Source organism: Gossypium raimondii, chromosome 11, assembly GCF_025698545.1.
Source record: "Gossypium raimondii isolate GPD5lz chromosome 11, ASM2569854v1, whole genome shotgun sequence".
NCBI lineage: Eukaryota > Viridiplantae > Streptophyta > Magnoliopsida > Malvales > Malvaceae > Gossypium > Gossypium raimondii.
The window spans coordinates 30756848-30778916 of NC_068575.1; the positions used below are offsets into that span (position 1 = coordinate 30756848).

Here is a 22069-nt window from a genome sequence, read left to right on the forward strand (position 1 = left end):
TACAACATATCCAATGAGATCATACAACTATTCGATAGCATTACAATTCTATACTGTACTGGAGTTACTAAGGGCCAATTAATAGCCAAAATTACAATCCCATTGCAGAAAACCGCTAATAATAATGCATTCAGCTAAGGGTACGCATGAGTATAATCAAGATGTAAATCACATGAGAAAAAAAAACAGAATGATAATCCTACAATCAAAATGTTCAACAAAGCCCTCAGATCTCATAGCTATATCTGGTCATTCATAGTATTGACAAACTGGTTTTCATTAAGAGAATTTATCAACCATCATCTGTGTCAATAAAAAGATAAATAGAATTATAGATAGAAAGAATAGAGAAAGAGAACAGGGAAAGAGGAAAGAGTTATCGACAGGAACCAGAAAGGATAGAGAAACAGAAGGGGAGGAAGAGGAAGAGGAAAAAAAATTGAACAATAGATGATGATAGTAAATGCTTTAAAACAAAAATCAGTCGAACTGCTCCATTCACTGAGTTTTCCATCATTGGGCAAAATCCACTAAACCAAAATTTAAAGTTCAAAAACATATTTTTAACCCCCCTCGGCCAAAAAAAAAGAAAGTAATGAAAACTTACCATTACAACAAACGGAAAAGAGGAAAAGAAAAACTCAGAGAAAGAAAAAGAAAGCAGAAAAAGAGGGCAGAAAAATTGGAAGAGAGAAATATAGAAGGAACGGAGGGAGAAAGTGTTTTACTTGACGATGCGATGAAGGTGATTGTCCATTCACTTTTTTCAGGTGAGAAAGTGGGAGAGGGCAAAGTGGGGAGAGTTTTTGTGGTGATGGTCTCCTTAAACACCGAATCAGTAATCGGTGGTGAGGAAACAGAATAGAAATTAAACAATTTTATGGCATAGGCCCATAATAGGGCATTCCATTGAACCAAACAGGTGTTTAGGGTGGGCTCACGGAATAGGGTTGTAATGGCTATGCCATTACATTAAACCAAACATGGCCTTAGGTTAAATACTTGATATACCAACTGTCACGGACTTAGAATTTTTGCCTCACAATCCGTGCGGCCTTAGGTAGTTTCTTGCTTCTACAAACGCCTAAGTCAGCCTAACTCCCACAATATAAGGATTCAATAGAATTCATCTTCAAAACCAACACAAACGAAAGCAACTCAAAGCCAAACAAAGATGAACGAAGAACGAAATAAGAACAAACCACAGAATATCAAGAACACAAGAGAGAGAGAGAGAAGTTTGAGTGAATAATCTCAAGAATTCTTATTGCTATTCAAAACTCAAGTGATTTACAATGATGGGAGAGGTCCTTATTTATAGTTGAGCCTCCCCAAATCCAACGGTACAGATCAAGTACATCAATAGCTAAGATAAAAAGGTATCTACAAATCAAATCTCTAAGATTATAAAATCATATCTTCTAATATTACATGTCATATTTATGATTGCATACCCTCGATGATTATGTTTCCATATGTATCAAGCTTGTAGATAGGCCTTCAATCTCTTTAAGCAATGGGTTAGTCCGATCGGGTCAAATGACCTATAGAGATTATATCAAATTAGTATCTCTGTTATTAAAAAAATAATTTAGTCCCTATTAAAAAGAATCAAATCAAATTAGTTTAAATTACAATAGAATTAACATTTGTTGTATAAAAAATCTTGAAAATTAAAAATTTCAATTATATTTTAGTTCCAAATAAAAGATTTTATTTACAATCCATATACTTTATTTTTTATGTGTAACGAGGTTATTTCTTTTTAGTAGTACATAAATTAAATTAATTTATTTAATAAAAATTAATTTAATACCGTCATATAATACAAGAATCTCTTTTAAGTACTTTCACCTAAAATTTTATTATGCATACATATCTTTTTATATTTTATAATAACTAAAAAATATAAGTAAATCCACATAATTAAGCTCCAGGAAGAGCTCATTAATGTAATTTAATCATATGTCAGTTTTCTCTTCTCCATTAGAAACGAACATATATGTTTTTTCTCTCCCCTCTTTCCTTGGGAGTTTTGTTAATCTGGTTTAGTCTTCGAATCGGCAACCCCACCAAAAAAGAAAAAAAAAAATCTAGGGTTGAATTTTGGGTTCAGCGTTTGAACTTTGAAGGTCTGGCTATTTCTGTTATCAATATCTAAAGAATAAAAATCGTTGTAAATTTCTGTTCCACAGAATAACGAAAGGGGGAGAGAGAGAGGTCGCATTTTATTGTCTCTGATGTGATGTCTGTCTGCTGCTGCTGCTTAGGTATGTTGAAAAGCTACACTCCAGGTTTGATGCTTATGCTTTTAGCTTAATTTTTCATCTTTTATTTTTTGAAATTTACGGCTTTGATTAGTTCAAGGTAAGTGTTGATGCTTCGATTTAATAACTCTTTCTTTTAAAAAACGAAATTATTTGAGAAATAAGGAAAAGGCTGCTTTGTTTATTTTGTTCTGTTGTTTGGAGCACCGAAAATTGAATTGAAGTCGAGTGTTGAAGAAGTTTTTAAAATTTAATCCGGTAGTAAGAAGCTTTTCTTTGATGATTTTCGGAGGTTTGAACTAAGAGTGTGATAGAGGAAAGGAAGTATGAAAAATAGCTCTGTCGAGGACTAACATGCATAGATTGGATATAGTATAGTTACTATTATTGTTAAATTGAACAACATTGATTTGCCTAATGTTCTCTGCGATTCTGACTTTTCTTATGGCTATTTTTGTTGTAAGGAATGGTAATTTTTTATGTGATATTGGTATTTGAGACCAGTTTGTCTGGTTTGTAGCAGAGGCTTGGATGCCCCCGAAGTGTGGCAACCAGGTGTTAGAACTTGAAGTAGGTAGCAAGTTGAGTGTGAAGCACAAAAATTAATTTAACACCTCATTTAATGAAAGGGATTGTATAATGTATTTGTTTTACTTGTTAAGAAGGAAAGAGGGGGGGGGGTTGCTTAGAATCGATTGTTGCACATTTGTCAAACGTATATTATTTGTGTATATTTGTGTATTCAAACGTTGGAGTTTGCAATTAATAAAGTTCAAAATAAAATCTTTAGAAAAGGAATCTTTGATCTGGGCATACTTGGAAAAGGTAATCATTTCTCAAATAATGAAACTAAAAGAGAATACTCCTTTCATTCATTTTATTCTAAACACTCAATTTGCCTGTGTCAACTTGTATAAGCATTCTACATTTGCACCACACATCAGCTGCACATCTTTGGTTTATCACTTTGAGTAGCTTTTTTCAGCATTTTGTTCATTTCAATTTCTAATTGCTTGTTAATGATAGATCCAGATTAAATAAATATAGCTCCTGAGAATGTCTCAATATTTAATTTGTCAATATATGCGCTTCCATGTTCTCTTATCTCTGCAATGAACATATTACTGCCTTCCATCAGCGTTCTTGGTATATGATTTTTATATGCACGTTGCTGCCTTCTTTTCGGTTTTTCCTAGTAGTTATACAAAATACTCCATTATACATTTTGGCATGCTGATGGTGCTTAGCTGATTTACCTCACAGATGCATTATCCTGATATTTGTTGAGAATTCATTTGATAAGAAGCAAATACCAGAATATTTACTGCTTAGAAGCTCTCATATTAAGAAAAATTGGCATATGTTCTCTTGCCAACGTTGACTTGTATGGAGCATGGTTAACACTATCGGCTTTTGAACTGGAATCGCGAGAGCTCAACTCAAGACAATAGTAAGAAACTTTTTTCCTGTTTTCTATACATATGGTTTATCTTGTTAAACAGCAAGATCAGACTTTGGGGAACCATCTTATGTCCTTATAATGTGAATTTGTTACAATGGTCATTCCTCATGCAAAGCATTATCTTTTGCCATCGATTGCATTTCAGAGGATATAGCAACTACCCTGCTTATTTGGTTCCAAGTGTTTGAGCATTGGCCATAAAATTCTGGGAGTTTTTTTCTATGGTGGCAGGGTGGGAAGATTTTGGGATATTTTAGAGAATTGATAACAAAATTTCTCTACTTTGAAAATTTACTTCTAGGATTTATATCAACTCCTCTTGTTTCTTTGTATCCTACTGTTATGTATAACAAATCATTTAATAGGGGTATGCATATCATGTTATACAAAAATAGGTATTTCTGTGTGAATTTCTTGTGAAGGTTCTTCATTTATGCTTAGAAAGTAATTAGTATTCTTTCCTCCTTGTTTGGTATTTAACTTTGCTACTGTGCAGAGGTCCACCTTCAACAATGCCTTCTCTTCAACTGTTGCAGTTAACTGATCGTGGACGAAATCTTTTGGCCTCTAGGAGGTATTGATGTATTATATTGGTGATACTAAATTTAAATTATTAGTTTGACACTTCTATATCTTAGTTGATTCAATTTATTCGTATAAATTATAAGAGTTTTTGCTTTTCTGATAGTTTGATAATGATAACACCGATAATTTAAATGTCTGCTAGCGCAAGTATGATGTCGTCTCGCCATTCTCCTTACTTTGTCCTCGTATCTTCTTCTTGATGAATTTGAGTAATAGAGAAAAATGTCTCTTACGATTTTTTATTTGTTTGGTGTTGCTGATGAGCAACATATACTGGTGGTGACCCTATGGATAAAACGGACCATGCTCTACACTTGTTAGAAACTATAAAATGTTAGAAGAATAATACACCACATGATAATTTTGTGGGGATTTTCCTGCATTGTAGGTTTAGTTCTTGAAGACCCTTGCATGTTTTCGACTCTGTTTGCATGTATATAGTGCATCTTGGGAACAATTTGTATCAAGACATGCCTTTGATTATTTATTAAAATTTTCTAGGGGTTTTCTTGCATTGTAGGTTTAATTCATGAAAACCATGCTTGTTTTCGACCATCTGAATGCGTGCATCTAGTGCATTTTGGAAACAATTATTGTATCCAGACGTCATTTTATCAATTAGAAAATTCTTGAAAGTTGTTCCTTTGATGATTATTAAAAATTTTCTAGACTTCTTTCAGAGGGTGAATAATGTAGAGAAGGAAAAGCACAATGCATTTTATTTTTATTTCAGAGAAGCAGTGAAAGAGATTGAGATACTCATTGTTGATGGGGTGAATGTATCCATATAAGAATTGGCCTTGAGTGATGCATTTTTGATCAGGTTGACCATAAATAACCTTGGAGTTTCCGCCTTGTGGTTACCTTTCCCTCTTTAAGAGGAAGTGATTTGCTGTAGGCCTAGGATCTAATCTCACATCTTATTTATCACTGGGGGTTTATGCCTCAATTGCCTTAGCCAAAAAACAATAAACTTTATAAGTAATCTTGAAGGTTCTTAAATAGGTTAACTACCTGGAATGAAAATATTTTCCTGAGTTATACACACACACACAAAATGAGGGAAGCTGGAAAATGTTTAATATAGGTAGCAGAGTAAGTATGACTTAGGAATATTCTGTTGTGAAAATGTAGGAGAAATACCACTGTTTAGTAGGGCACTTGTGATTTTAAGCTAGGCCCTATATGTCTTACTATAGATGTACTAAAAGATAGTATCAAAGATAGGACTTCTTTTTTCTAAAGGGTGAAATGCTTGATTTTAACTTTTAATTGAACATCTTTGATCTGGAGCTTTAGTATTTCTTCACTATAACTGCAGTTTTTATCCTTCGGTTTACCATCATTTCGAGGTCAATATGTTATGTGGCATGATATTATTCCTCACACCACCTTCCTGGTGGAGCTCTGTCAGATGACCATGCCATGAAAGTTGCAAGACACAACATTTGTCTTCTCTCCTTCCCTGGTGTCTGTCTTTAATTTTACTACTTTTATGGTTTTACAGGAAAGCAGTACTGCTTGCTTCTGGTATCGTGGTTGCTGGTGGCACTGCTGCCTATCTGCAATCGCGGTTTAGTAGTAAGAAGCCCTATTCTTATGGTCATTCCAATGGGGTGCAAGATGATAGAGAAAATTCAGATGAGGTTCTTAAAAGGAATAATAATGTAAAGGGAACTACACGAAAGAGAGGTGGAATAAAGTCCCTTCAGGTTTTAACAGCAATTCTTCTGTCTAAGATGGGCCAAACTGGCGCGCGAGATCTTTTGGCTTTGGTGGGCATAGTGGTAAGCCTTCCTTTTTGTGTATTGACAACATGCTGGTTCAATATTGTGCTTGCATTCTAAGTTCCTATTGTTCTTCTTATTTTATTTGTGGCACCACAATCTTTTTCATTGAAATTGCAATTGTTGTTGAGAAAATAGACCAGACAGGAAAGTTGGAGATTTTATTTGTTTTTAGCTCCTTAAGAGTGGGTATTTAGCTTTTTCACAAAGTTGAAATTTTGGTGTAGAGATGCTGTTTGATCTGGTTTAAGTGGCAGATTAAATGAGGCACTGGTTCAAATCCATATTTATGCTAGACAATGGCAATTTGTTACCTCATTACCAAGCCTAAACATTCTGTATCAGATATACTTTAGGGTATTATTATTATTATTATCCAGAACAGGAAAGTACAAAAAACTAAAATAAGTTACCACAGCCTAGTTGCTTGACTGCTCTCTTCAGTTATTGTATTTTATTTTTAACAATTATTTAGGGTATTTGATCATATAGTAATATGAGAAGGATTTGGAAACTAAGGCACTTTTTCTATCTGCTTTTTTTATGCATGCATCTGTGTGAAGATATACTTGTAGACCTATGATTTTAGCTTGCATTCCCTTGTGAAATGTATCAGATATAGCAGTTGGTACGGAAAACCTTTAAAAAGTTTAATGGAAATTTATTTTCCTTCAAAGGGATGTGACATAAGTGACTTTTCTAACTTGGACTTTAAGGGTTTTGTGTTCTTTTTATGTAAAGCATCTACTCTATACCTTTTTTGCAGGTCCTGAGAACCGCTTTGACCAATAGATTAGCAAAAGTTCAGGGGTTTCTATTCCGTGCTGCTTTCCTTCAGCGTGTACCATCATTTTTCCTGCTAATATCCGAAAACATTTTGCTGTGTTTTCTTCTGTCAACCTTTCATTCTACTTCGAAGTACATAACTGGTACCCTAAGTCTGAGTTTCAGGAAAATTCTGACAAAGCTCATCCATACACATTACTTTGAGGTAGTTTTCTGCCTTTGATGATGTAGTAATCTGTATATAGCTGATTTGTTTTTCTCTTTTGTTATGTTGCACTTTTTAATCTGGATAAATCAGTTCATGATTCATACTTTGTTGTTCATTTCTTCCTGCATAAGTGAGAGTGTCTTCTTTGCACATCTTTATCAGTGGCAGGTGGCATTCATGTTTTATGTTTAGTTGTCTAATAATCTTTATATGTGAATACCTATTTTCCTTTTTTTTTTATTCTATTTTTTAATTTTTATTATATCTTAAAACAAAGCATTATTTATTGTACCTTAAAGGTATGTTCTCAGAACTACATACAATTTTCTTTATTGTGGAAAAAAATCCTACTCATGGTGTTGTAATACGGCAGGCATTTGAAGGGTTATAGCACTGAGTAAATTTTCTATGATTGGTGAAAATTCTGAGGATTTTGTTTTACAATCCAGAGATCTTGTCATTTATGCTTTCCTCCCAATGAATTTTTCCCTCCCTTTCAATAGCGATGAGACTTATCTGTCTAATATATCTATATACTATCTATTAAGTTTATTGCCAACAATGTGAAAGATAATTGTCTTTCTTCATCATTTTTTTTCCTTTTTCAAAGAGAGAAGAAAGGAAAAAAGAGAAAGAGAAAGGAGTTAGGGGAAGCAAGGAAAAGAAAAAAAGAAGGAAAGAAAGACTGGCAAAGAGGCAAAGAAAAAAAAAGAGAAATAAATAAATAAATAATAATATCTTATTACAATAAATTGAAATTATCTTTAGATTGGCATTCTTCACATACTTTTTCAAGTTTGTGTTGTGTCACACAATGGTTTTCTTTTTTTTTTTTTTTTAATATGGCCAAGTTGATATTTGGATTCAGATTAATCAAAATATCGCAATTTTGAACCTGTTTGACTTGGGTTTAGCCTAATTTCGGTCATTCTTTTACTTTATTTTTCTTGATTCTTTACATGCATATTCAAAAAAAAAAAAGAGTTCAAAATTGTATTTTGATTATTTTAATAGATGAAAATACAAGTTAAAAAGAATTGTAACTATATAAGATTATATAATTACAGATATTGTTTCTTTGTAATTGTTTTATCCTATAATTTTAATAGGCCTTAGTATATGTAGAAGTCTAATAATTGATCGAATTTGTGAAAGTTTTGAAAGCTTGCTATTTTAATTAATTATCGTTTACATTTGTTATGATCCTTAATTTGTAATTTTTAAATAATTTATTGATGTACTAATTTTAAGCCCTACTAGTTAAACACCGGTTAAGTATTTATGTTAATAACCTTTTTCTGTTTTATGTTATACATTAAGGTAAAGTATTGAACTCAATATATTTTTCTTATGTATGGATTCATTAAGTATCCTTTAACAGTCTTTGAAAAGTTAAAGCATGCAATGAAATGCAGGATTGTGGACTAGTACATGGAAAATTTAACCTCCATCCTCCATAACTGAGGATGACAGCTTTATGTTGTTTGTTATATATAAGAAACACTTACCTCTCTGATTTACATGCATTCTACTTTTCTTTTTAGTAATTTTATTTTTATTATGTTTTCTCTATTGTTTATCGGTAAAATATGTAATTTCAGAATATGGCATATTACAAAATATCACACGTTGATGGATGGATTAGGAATCCTGAACAACGGATTGCAAGTGATGTACCAAGATTCTGTTCAGAGTTGAGTGAGCTTGTACAAGATGATTTGACAGCAGTTACTGATGGTCTGCTTTATACTTGGCGTCTTTGTTCTTATGCTAGCCCAAAATACATTTTCTGGATATTGGTAATTCTTTGTCCTATCATTTGTATCTGTTGCAGGCTTAGATAAATTTCTGGCAATTGCTCTGGTAATGAAGTTATTAGTGGTCACTGGTCACATTAGCAAGTGGTATTGTTTTGCAGGCTTATGTTTTGGGAGCAGGAGCTGCAATAAGAAATTTCTCTCCAGCTTTTGGAAAACTAATGTCCAAAGAACAACAGTTGGAAGGAGAATACAGACAGCTCCATTCGAGGTTAAGGACCCATGCAGAAAGTATTGCATTTTATGGTGGAGAAAGTAGAGAAGAATCTCACATCCAGCAGAAGTTTAAGAATCTTGTTAGGCACTTGAGGGTCGTACTTCATGACCATTGGTGGTTTGGCATGATTCAAGACTTCTTATTGAAATACCTTGGTGCCACTGTTGCTGTCGTGTTGATTATTGAGCCTTTCTTTGCTGGAAATCTTAGACCGGACACTTCAACATTGGGACGGGCAGAGATGTTAAGCAATCTAAGATATCATACCAGTGTTGTAATTTCACTATTTCAGGCCCTAGGAACCCTTTCTATAAGTTCAAGACGGCTAAATCGCCTCAGGTATTCCTCTGTTGATTTCTGGCTTTCAAGAGGTGTTAAGAGATATAACATTTAGAAGAAGAACAACATATGGAGGAACACTAAGCACTTTCTAAGCATCCTCCGATATATGTTGCATATTCTGTTATATTTGTCGCTTATAAGTTTGTAACAAGAGAGGATTTGAGTGAGGCAGAGAGAAAACATTAAACGCTTTATAACCAACCCCTGAAATCTTACCATACACATACTTAAAATCCATGATTAATGCACATTCAGTATGGTTGTTAATTATTACTAGAAGGAATGTTACGGAGACACAGATGTCTGGTTCCTCTAATAACTTAAGTTTTATTCTTACTGCCATTTCTGTTAATATCTTCCAGTGGTTATGCTGATCGCATTCATGAGTTAATGCTCATATCAAGAGAGCTAAGTGCTGTTGATAAAAAACCGTCCTTTCAAAGAGCAGCAAGTAGGAATTACTTAACTGAAGCTAATTATGTTGAGTTTTCCAATGTAAAGGTATTTGAGTTGATATTGAACGATTTATGATTCTTAGTATTCCTTTACCAGATTTTTTGGTCTAATAGTTGAAATGTTATCCAGGTTGTTACTCCATCTGGGAATGTTTTGGTGAAGGATCTCTCTCTGAGGGTTGAATCGGGATCTAATCTTTTGATTACAGGTTGTTTTCCCCTTGAAAATTGTAATTTACATATTTACCAGTAATATGCTCTATGTTGCAATCTCCTCATCTTCTAGACATTCTTCTATTTTGCTTTCTTCAATCATCTCTATTATTGTCTAAGAAGTTAATGAGATTTTACTGGAATTAGTTACCATAAACAAGTTTTAGGTTTTGTATGTGATGATTTATAGCAAGTTTTGGATGGCTGCATGGATATTTGTTCATGGAGTTTAATTCTTGTTATGATATACTTACCAAAGAGTGTGGCTTAATTAAATATCTGGTAACAGTTCTATTTTAACAACAATATTACTTTGTAGCATAAATTTAAGTAGATAAGTAGTTTTATATGAGAGTAAGTAAAATGCTTTAGCATTTAAATAAAAGCAAAAAAGGGTTCACCTTTTTGCAGATATTTATAATTTTGCTTAATTTGATATTACTCTGTTAAAACTTCAAAACCATGTTTTCTCTGAGATATTAAAAAGATAAGAAAAACTGAATAAGAGTACTTGAGATAGGTGTAGGCTTGGATTTATGCTTTAGTGCTGGAACAAGGATGAGTTGAAGGTAAGGAATGAAGCCCCTCTCTCACCTACTCATCAATCCCTTAGACATGCTTCTATTTTTTGAAAAGTATTAATACCCTTAAACCTGTGCTTTTTCACTGAATAGTGAAAAGTCTTGGTTGTTCTTTTTGCCCGTGTATGTGTTTTGCATGTGTGGGTTCATGTTTCTATATTTATTTTTATCTGCTGCCCTTCTTTTATGTTCGTGTTTCAATATTCTAATCTGTCCTGTGGTGTTTAAAAAATCTTTGATTAGAAAATTTTGGAAAGGCAATGCTTAATCCTCCTTGAAAGAAAAGTGTGAATTTTAGGTGATTGTAAATTTTTGTTTTTTCTTTGCTGAAGGTCCAAATGGCAGTGGAAAGAGTTCCCTTTTCCGGGTTTTAGGTGGTCTTTGGCCACTGGTATCTGGCCATATTGTGAAACCTGGGGTTGGTTCTGATCTTAATAAGGAAATATTTTACGTGCCACAAAGACCATATACAGCTGTTGGAACCCTTCGCGACCAGTTAATTTATCCTCTTACGGCAGATCAGGAGGTTGAACCTCTTACACACGATGGAATGGTAGAGCTACTGAAAAATGTACGAGTTTCATCTCATAATATTTTCCATATTTTCTCATTCTTGAAATTGTATTGACACATTCTATTTCTTCCGAGTTTTCAATATAATTCTTATATTCGTTGTCCATTCAGGTTGACCTTGAATACCTATTAAATCGCTACCAACCCGATAAAGAGGTTAACTGGGGTGATGAACTGTCTCTTGGGGAGCAACAGAGATTGGGGATGGCTAGACTGTTCTACCATAAGCCTAAATTTGCAATTCTTGATGAGTGCACTAGTGCTGTGACAACTGATATGGAGGAGCGGTTTTGTGCTAAAGTTAGAGCTATGGGTACATCATGTATAACCATATCACATCGTCCAGCGCTAGTTGCATTTCATGATGTGGTTTTGTCTTTGAATGGAGAAGGAGGTTGGACAGTTCATTATAAAAGGTACCAAATATAAATTTATGGTTTTTGCATGTATACCTTTTCCTTTTGGTGACTTAATTGAACTCTTATAAAACCTGTAGTGAGGATTCTCCTGTACAAAGTGAAAATGGGATTGAATTGACTGAAGTTTCTGAGACAAACCGCCAAACTGATGCAATTGCAGTTCAACGAGCATTCACAGCAGCTAAACAGGTCTTAGAAATTTTGAAACTTGGTTTTCTTTTGTGTTTGTTGTGTTAGGTTCTGTTTCCCCACATCTCTTTAAGTATCAAAGCCCAGTTTGTTCTATTCTTCCTGCCTGTTACCCCTTGTCACCATGTGAGGTTGTCCACATGTAGCCCCTATTAAGATAGGGTGCTTAACATCAAATTAGAGCTCGTGTGTTTTTTGTTTGTCTTGCATGTTACCCATAATAAGGCTGTCCACGTGTAGACTCTTACTGAGTTGTCGGAGGAGTTTTAAGTAGTGGCATCTGATATCTATTAAGCCTTGGGTTTTTTGTGGTCTTATAGTAAGTTGGATGCTTAATATTGTGTGTGCATCTTTACTATTATTATTATTATTATTATTATTATTATTATTATCTCACTACAAAATTTTGACTGAATTTTCTAGGATTCTGCATTCTCAAATCCAAAGACTCAATCATATGTATCAGACGTCATAGCAGCATCTCCCTCTGTGAATCATGATGTTAAGTTACCTGTTGTTCCTCAACTCCAGAGGGATCCAAGAGTACTTCCATTAAGAGTTGCCGCCATGTTTAAAGTACTGGTATGTTCTGGAAGAGCCTTTTTTCATTCGCATATCAGTCATTGACTTTGTGAAGTGCTAAATTTATTGGATCTTGTATGATGAATTTCCCAAAAGACATAGCTTATCTTGTTTAGCTAGGTCATTAAATAGGAGATTTGGGAAGCTGTTATAACTTTGCTCCTTCCTCATTTGAGTTTTCATTAGTGTTTCAGATCCTGTACATAATTCTTTAGTAGTAGTAGTAGTAGATTTGATTTAACTGGCTTGTACCATAGAGTTTTAATCCTAAGAAATAAGTGCTTGAAGTTATATATTGTCTATTTTGAAAGTTCCATTATGGATTAATATTGATGGAGTTGACTACCTTTGACTAAATGTTCTCAACTAGTAGCTTAAATATTGTTGTGTAAATATTTGTTTAGCATATGGAGCATTAATTTTTATGATATTGTACTTATCTTCAATGTTTGAATTCAAGTAATCATGGTACAAGGAGTACTTAATGTGAGCAATGAGTAAATCGTTTTTTCATCCACTTACAAAACTTTTTAATTCTTCTATCTATGACCGTAAATTTGTGTTTCAGGTACCTACCTTATTTGACAAACAAGGGGCTCAACTGCTTGCAGTTGCTTTACTTGTTGTCTCGAGAACTTGGGTATCAGATCGGATTGCATCATTAAATGGTATTAGAAATATATATATATTTTTACCTTTTATCCATTTTAAAATCTGTTAGATTGTTTATTTTCATTTTTAATGCATCAATTCTCAGGAACGACTGTGAAGCATGTTTTGGAGCAGGATAAGGCAGCTTTTATCCGATTAATTGGGATAAGTGTTCTTCAAAGCTCTGCATCTTCTTTCATTGCACCTTCCTTGAGGTAATTTTTCTATTAATTATGATGTATTAACCTCTATATCAAATAACCAAAAAGGAGATACAAATAGAGAAAGATCTCAGTTAAATTGTCGATTGAATCAGTTCTAATGCTATATTTTGTTATTTTACTTATTTTAATTTTTGTGATATTTTATCTCTCTCCAATAAAGGCATATATGTATATGTATATGTATATGTATATGTAAACATACACAATTTCTTCCTAATTACTCTAGGGTATATTGTGTTATCATCATTTAGTGCTAGTGTAATGTACCCCCAAAGACAACTGATACCATAGTATGAATGTGAACCCTCTCTCTAGGGTCTATAAGTTCTTGAAGTCTAAAGAAGGCTCTACTGTTTTTTTTATAAAGGTCTTGAAATTGCTTTCTCTGCAATTAAGAAAAAAAAAAAAGAAAGAAGAAGAAGAAGAAAGAATTCTCTGAAAAGAAATTTATCTAGCTCTACTTCCAAATGTGTTAATGAAGCCATGGTAAGTTCTGACTTCTAAAATTTTCCTGAAGAAAGATTGCAGCATCAATCAAGAGGATTGTGCCATTTATATTAGTATGCTTTTCCTCCTCTGTAAAAAAAGAAAAAAAAAAATGCTCTTTGAAACTACTTAATTCTGCGCTTCGGTATGTTCTTTGTGTTGTACATGCAGATTTAGTAGCTTATTTTATATGCAGAAGGCTGTTTGCCCAACTTGGTGGTTTGTATTTGCCTTAACTGTTAAATATTAATTATTTTTTTTGTGATAAACAATGTCATGGTTCATAATCTGTGCTTGTCATCTATTCTTATTATATTTCCATTACTTATGCCATTCTGGTAAACTTCTGAGTGGGTTTCTGGATCATACGAGGACAATGAATGTAGGTCATGCATTGACAATTTTGTGGATAAACCCCAGCCATTTTTCTAATAACATTTTTCTAATAAGATTTTTATAACTTGTGTTGTTTTTTAGTGCTTCAGAAGACTTTGATTATACTTGATTCTTGGTGGTATGAATTTCACCAAAGAAATTTCATTCTCATCCCTAGCTTTATCTCACATCTAGCATGCCTTCTTGGTTTACAGGCACTTGACTGCAAGGCTGGCCCTTGGATGGAGGATCAGATTGACTCAACATTTGCTGAAGAACTACTTAAGAAATAATGCATTTTACCAGGTAGTTTGATCATCTCAGAAACAATGATGGCAAAGAACTTGGGCAAGCATCGCACAGTGTTCATATTTGTCACTACTATTGCATAGAATTCAGCATTGGTAAATTCACATCAAATGCATCTTCTTGTAGGTCTTTCACATGTCAAGCAAAAATATTGATGCGGATCAAAGAATAACTCATGATCTTGAAAAGTTAACTACTGATTTATCGGGGCTTGTTACTGGAATGGTAAAGCCATTTGTTGACATTTTGTGGTGAGTAAACTATCTTGATCCATTGTGGTACAACTATTTGTTTCCTGATTAATCTTGATTCTAGGCTTTGAAATTATTTGCTCCTTTCCTCTCTCCCTTAGCTCTCTTCCTAAGACAATTTCTTGACAAATGCAAAATTTTTTAGGTTCACCTGGAGAATGAAGCTTTTAACTGGACAAAGGGGTGTCACCATTTTGTATGCTTATATGTTGCTTGGTCTGGGTTTTCTAAGGACTGTTACTCCTGATTTTGGTGATTTGACAAGTCGAGAACAACAACTTGAGGGAACCTTTAGGTAATTCAACCTTGGTTTATGATCCATGCTTCAATACTAAGAATGCTAGATGTACTTACACATATGAAATACTTGTATGAACGTGTATAATGCTAAAGCACTTAAATAAACTGGTGTTTCCAAATCCAGATGGTCTGCTATTGGGTAGGAAACTCAGGAACTGAGCTGGATAATCACAAACAAAAAGTAAATCTAGAATAACAATAAAACCTCGCTGCTTTCAGATACTGTCTGGTGTTTCGAAGTGTTTGTTTTACCCTTTTATAATAAATGATACCGTCATCCAATCTAATTTTAGAGCATGCAATCATATAGCTACCCCTCTCAGAAAAAGAAGAGGGGAAAAAGGGAATTGAAGATACGTGGCATAGATGGTTATTTTATTTGGGCTTTATTAGAAGTTAGATTAGATTGTAAAGATACGTGGAAGAATGGAAAAAAAAAAAGAAGGGAATTGTTGAAGATGAATGAATATTTGCTTCGAGTAAACTTGCCTAAATGACGCGACGGACTAATCAGAAGATCGTGATAAGAATATGCTGCCATCTTATTTTTATATTTTAATTATTTATTTTTAGCTTTTTTATGTGATCATGTCTTAAGATCAGTTTTGCGTTGGTTAAACTTTCCAATTTTAGGTGTTCTCATATTATTGCAGTTCATTACCTGTTTAGTTTTTAAAGTATTGATTGATGTGATACAAATACATGTTCTCCTCTGGGAACTTGTTTTTTATTTGTTCAATATCTGAATGTTGCTGCGTATATTCTAATAACTTTAACTATTATGTTAATTAGGTTCATGCATGAAAGACTGCGCACTCATGCTGAGTCTATTGCTTTCTTTGGAGGTGGTGCTCGAGAAAAAGCTGTAAGATAATTGAATTCATTGTTCTGTTTGAAGCATTGGAATATCAGCTGTTCTATCCACTTATGTGATACCAACGCAAAATTTCCTTGCGGAAAAGTAGACTGAAATCAAAGTTTATTTAAGCTCACAATTGGCTAGAAACTGGAAGTTTAAATGCATCCTTATGTTTAAACCAATCAACCATAGTTTACATTTTATATGCCTAGGCTGAACCCAATAAAATTAATTCTTTTTTGTATTGACCCTACAATTGTTGGTTTTTTATGGGCTTGAATTTTGCAACAAGAATCGTTTAAAATGACAATCCTTGGTAAGAAACATGCCTGTTGCAGATTCCATGTGTAACTAATTCTCTCAGAAGGATACTGTTTGATTCCTCCCTCCCTTCTCTTGTTAATATATTATATATGTTTTATAGCCTTGTCTAGACAGTACATGACCTGAAAATTTATTTTAAGCATGAAAGCCAATTTTAGCAATTTTTGCATGAATCACGGTCTTCTGCCTCTCCCTTTTCCATGGTTCCCCCCTAATTTCCTTTCCCTATCCCTAATTCTATGTTTGTTCTATTTGCAGATGGTTGAGTCAAGATTTAGGGAGCTTCTTGATCACTCTTTGTTACTTTTGAAGAAGAAATGGTTGTTTGGTATTCTTGATGATTTTGTAACGAAACAGCTTCCACATAATGTTACCTGGGGTTTGAGCTTATTATATGCCTTGGAACACAAGGGGGACCGAGCCTTAGTTTCTACTCAAGGTGAGATATTTGACTTATTTTTCTTGTACTTTGGGGTTTCTCCTGCCTCTCTCTCTCTGAAAATACTTGAACTATTTTTTAGGTGAGCTTGCGCATGCGCTGCGGTTCCTGGCATCTGTTGTGTCTCAAAGCTTTTTAGCTTTTGGTGACATCCTGGAATTGCATAAAAAGTTCCTGGAGCTATCTGGGAGCATCAACCGGATTTTTGAGCTTGAAGAGCTTCTCGAAGCTGCACAGTCTGGTACATCTAGTTTTCACTTTTCTAGTGGTTGTTTATACCCTGCATTTCATTTTTATGTGTATTTTCATTATTTTTTCTGGTACAATTGCATGAATATCTAGTCTTATTCTCCTAGTTGCTATCATTTCTTTTATGAGCTTTCTTTTCTATCTGTCGGTGGTGAGTGCTTGTTTTTCTTTGGCCAGCATGCTGGTATTGAGTGTGAAGAAACTTAATATGAATATAACATGTTTAGAGGTTAAGAAGTAATTCATAAATTATAACAACATAAATTAATAAGAAGTTATTTTGCCTCTTTGATGAGGTACCAGTTGATTAATGAAGTTCTTATCTGAGTTGATTTGGTTTAAACTGAAGTATGTTCCGTCTAACCGTTAGGTCTGTATGTAAGCTTCTTACAATGTGACACTGAGTACATTGTATCTTTGGTTCATTTTTAACAAAAACCAAAATACATGCACTTGTTGTACCTTATCAGAACAGGAAATTTGAAATGTTGGTTGTGTTTCAATTTGATGTACTGTTGCTCATAATACGTATTATGTGAGGAAGTCTTCCATATGGCGTATTGCTTCTGCATGAAGCAGGTCTGTTTTGGCCATCATAAATGTTTTGTTGATCTGCCTTTGCTGCATGTCTATCGATTAGGATCAACTTCTTTTCCAACTCTTCTGTTTATTTATTTATTTTAGGACTTAATTGCCTAAATGTTCCACATTAATCTAACAAGATCATCATCTAACCAGGGGATTTAAACATCGACAAGTTGTCACAGTCTCGGAGCACTAGTCTCTATGCAGAGGATGTCATTTCTTTTGCCAATGTGGATATAATTTCTCCAGCACAGAAACTGTTGGCTAAGCAGTTGACATGTAATGTTGTACCAGGAAAGAGCCTGCTTGTTACTGGTTAGTATAGGAAGTATTATCTTCTGTCTTGATAAAAGATTTACATCTGATGTGCTTTTAATCTCTTAAGGTCCAAATGGTAGCGGAAAAAGTTCTCTCTTCAGAGTACTTCGAGGTCTCTGGCCCATTGTGACTGGAAGACTTTATAAACCTATCCACTATTTTGATGAAGAGGCTGGATCGAGTTGTGGCATCTTCTATGTTCCTCAGCGACCATATACATGCCTGGGAACTTTAAGGGATCAAATCATATATCCTCTCTCTCGTGAGGAAGCTGAGATGAGGGAATTAAAGTTTTATGGAAAAGGTAACCTACTTGCGTAACTTCTATTGTTTTCCTTATCCTTTGAGTTTCTATTTTGAAGTCTACTATTTACTTTATCATGGAATGGTAATTTTTTTCTCATGAGAAAACACATTGCAGACTTTCAAGTTATATGTTACAAAAATAGGTACCATTTAGATGTGGTCTATTAAAGATTAGTTACAACAAGAAACTGTGCTTGTCCCCTCTATTTAGGGTGACTGTAAGGATCATATTTTTGTCGTGCTCTGTTAAAAAGATCAATTCTCAGGGAGCTCAGCAAAGATTCCTGTGGTATCTCTCCCCCCAAGATATAGTTCGCCAAAATTAGATTAAGTTTTCATGTACCAGAAACATAGAATCTTCTGGAACTTGGGCAAGTGATATTTTCATTTTTTCTCTCTTGGGATAGAGTTATCAAGGGAAATGAACTATAATTAAGTTCAAAGTGTGCAGATATCTGTCTAGGGGTTTCACATGATAGTGTATCTGATATGTCATTTTCATTTAGAATGACATAACAGTTTAAGAAGCACGGTATCCTTTCTTGTCTCTATGGTGTTAGTTACTTTTCATATTTCTTCAATGATTTCTCCAGAAAAAATGTATTGAATTAGTTTATATTTTCTGGATTGTGAACATGCAAAGTTTCTGGTAAAAAATCTGCAGATGCCATAAACATTCTTGATGCTCGATTGAAAACTATTCTTGAAAATGTCCGGTTGAATTATCTTTTGCAAAGAGAGGATGGTGGTTGGGATTCCAATCTTAATTGGGAAGACACACTCTCGCTTGGAGAACAGCAAAGATTAGGCATGGTGAGTTCAGCTAATTTACAGCACCTTAAAGCCATTTATGGCAACAATATTTTACTATTCATACCAGAGTTCTCTTGTTTGATATCAAACTTTCTGTTTTACCAGGCACGTTTATTCTTCCACAAGCCTAAATTTGGTATCCTTGACGAGTGCACAAAGTACGTAAACAATCCATACCGATTTTTTGTACATAATCCTTATTTCATTAGAAAGCTAACTAGTTATCTAATTTACCTGCAAATTTTCCCCACGGCAGTGCCACAAGTGTCGACGTTGAGGAACAACTTTACAGAGTGGCAAAAGATCTGGGTATAACTGTCATTACCTCATCACAGGCAAGTAGTTTCACCGGGTAGTGATTAATGAAATATTGAAATAATTATTTCCAGAACTTTAATTCGGTGGATAATACAATATTAGGGATGCTTGGGATGATTATCTGATGGCAACAAAGCTAGCAGCAACTGTTGCACTTTTCGACTGTAATTTTTCTGTCGCTTTATTTATTTATTTATTTGTTATTGTACTTTTTCAGCGGCCTGCTCTAATACCATTCCATGCTTTGGAATTAAGACTGGTTGATGGTGAGGGTCAGTGGGAGCTTCGTTCAATCAGGCAGTGAGTTTGGTGCAATGATCAGCATTCTGTTCGTGCTCTTCTTGACTTAGATTTATATACAAGGACTGAGGGCAACTCAAACCTGACTGCTGTTTCCCGGATCAGTTAACCGTAATTACATGCCAGATTCTTTATGATGGCCGGAACATAGACTAGAGCAAAGGTGATGCCAGGTGCCAATAATATTTTGATTTCTCTTTTTCAAGGAAAATTCATTATTTTTTGTTTTATACCAAAAACTCGATGCCCAAATTAGATCAGATTATTGCAAAAATTGGTAGTTAGGAATTATTATAAAATGAGAACAGCCAGCCAAGTATATCATTCTGAATCTATGTAAGCACAAGGAAGAATTCCATGTACAGGTTTTTCAGTTTTTCCCTTTTTTAACGGGTAAAAAATGAGTGGCCCTTCATGTTGTACTTTAAGAATTGTTACCTATTTATTCTTGCCCTAACGAATAAAATTGAAGGGAGTTCAGTACTTCATGTTTTTACTGCAGACATATGTATGTTTATATTAGTTTGCATTATGAATAATTGTGATTTTACATTGTTATATTTATAATTTAGTATTTGTATTATTTATTTCATGATTTCAATCATAATTTGAATACGGAATCTAAAATAGTATGTTTAAAATTGATAATCGCAATATAGTTCAATTTTAAAAATAAAGTAAATTAAAACTAAAATTATTTGCAGCCCAATAATTTTAAGTACAAAATTCTCATCCAACAAACTTTAATCACCCTACAACATCTTTATTTTCTCCTTTGCTATATTTTCAAATCATTAATTATAATTCTAGTGTGGTAAAAAAAAAAAGACATACTAACGTTTGTGCTAAAAAATAAAGGTAAGATAAAGGTAAGATATCAATTATTGTAAGAACTTATTATAACATCTCTTACCCGCTAAGCTTAGCGTATGGTATGAACTGGAGACATTATAGAAATATAGATGAAATGAACATCTCGGAGTTTTTTAAAGTTTTGAGTTTTAACAGTTTTATAAAATCATAAAAATTTATATTAAAAATAATTTGAGGGCTTTAGAAATGATTTAGAATAATTTTGAGGTGATTGGAAGTGTTTGAAGAAAAAAATAGCCATTGAAGCTAAAACGAATCAAAATGGTGCAATGGGGGAACAATGTTGTGACATGTTGCGATGTTGTACATCTGATCTCGTGGCACCATGTTCTTCTTGGTAATGTTGCAAAGGATGACATTGTGATGTTGTAGAGGAATGTTGCAAAATTACGAACGACAATGTCGCGACTTCACCCTTTGAGTTACAGTCCTTCAAACGTCGTGATATTGTAGAGGAATATTGTGATATTGCGAAAAATAATGTTGTGACTTCGCCATTTGAGTTACAATGTCGTGATTTTGTAGCAAGTAGCCTAAAAATGCTCGTAATCATGCCTGGATAATCTCAAAACAGTTCAACAAACTTCAAAACATTATAAATCACAATCTAAACCCATTTTGGTTCAAACTACAAATCATGAATGCATTCAAATCAAATACTGAAATAAGCTTGATATAGAACATCAAAATGACTTGAAATACAATTCAAAATTTACAATTATAATTTGGGAAAAATTCTTATACAAATGACAATTAATAGACATATATTACTGCCTCAATTGAAGGATGACGTGAAGCTCCAAAGCCAAAATCACAACTTCCCGAAAAACCCAATACCTAAGCGTTTAAACAACTAACACACAAGCTCGAAGAGCTTTGTAAATACACAAGGATAAACCTACTTATCCTATCCCATTAATAGTGTTGAACCTCTTTAGCACAAATTTTTCAGAATTCATTACTATCATAATTAACTTTTCTAACATATTAAAATTAATTATCAAATCATGAGGCTCAAATTACATGTTAATGGTTTATTAATTATTCTCTTTATGGATCTTAAACATATGACTTTGGATGAGCATTAAACTATATATATGCATCTTTTTAAGCAAATTCACTTAACACAATTTCATGTAATTTCACTTATGGACTCTTAATTCCCTTATACATTATGCCATATGATATATTCTCATGCCACATCCATTATTAGCATATTCATTAATTCAATTCCTTTAAGACTTTCCTATCTTTTAGCCTTTAGCACATGACATCGTCAAATGTAACACCCTATACTCGGCCTGGTCGCCAAGCCCATATATCAAGATGCCACATCACTGTCTCATGTCATACTCATAGTAAATTGTCACATTATTAAGAAATAATCTTCTTTATCGGTGATCTTATAAATTTTTAGTAAAACATATATCAATCATCATTAAAACATGTCAAACATACTTCAAGTAAACTTATAATAATAATTGAACATGCATTAGGATCACTAAGCAAAATTTTCAAGCCAATCACGTAGGTATCGATACTAGAACATGAGTATCGATATTTTCTTTAAATGGTATCGATACCACCTGGAAAATCGGTACCAAAC

General features: G+C 33.7%; 1 protein-coding gene across 2 annotated transcripts; it reads left to right on the plus strand.

Annotated features, from left to right (window-relative positions):
- The first annotated feature begins 1966 nt into the window (after positions 1-1966).
- On the plus strand, positions 1967-20073 carry LOC105804220 (ABC transporter D family member 1). Of its 2 annotated transcripts, none has more exons than XM_012636727.2 (27): positions 1967-2294; positions 3531-3717; positions 4226-4303; positions 5822-6101; positions 6868-7092; positions 8697-8894; positions 9014-9468; positions 9834-9972; positions 10057-10135; positions 11053-11291; positions 11405-11709; positions 11790-11901; positions 12325-12483; positions 13052-13151; positions 13241-13349; positions 14435-14525; positions 14655-14779; positions 14925-15074; positions 15872-15944; positions 16521-16701; positions 16784-16942; positions 17689-17850; positions 17921-18157; positions 18824-18972; positions 19078-19130; positions 19229-19307; positions 19508-20073. In XM_012636727.2, exons 3-27 carry the CDS (start codon positions 4242-4244, stop codon positions 19592-19594), a joined length of 4008 nt encoding a protein of 1335 aa, XP_012492181.1. In that variant the 5' UTR covers positions 1967-2294; positions 3531-3717; positions 4226-4241; the 3' UTR covers positions 19595-20073. The 2 variants fall into 2 exon arrangements, with proteins under 2 accessions (XP_012492181.1, XP_052479039.1); XM_052623079.1 differs by having other exon boundaries at positions 1967-2270.
- The last annotated feature ends 1996 nt before the right edge of the window (positions 20074-22069 follow it).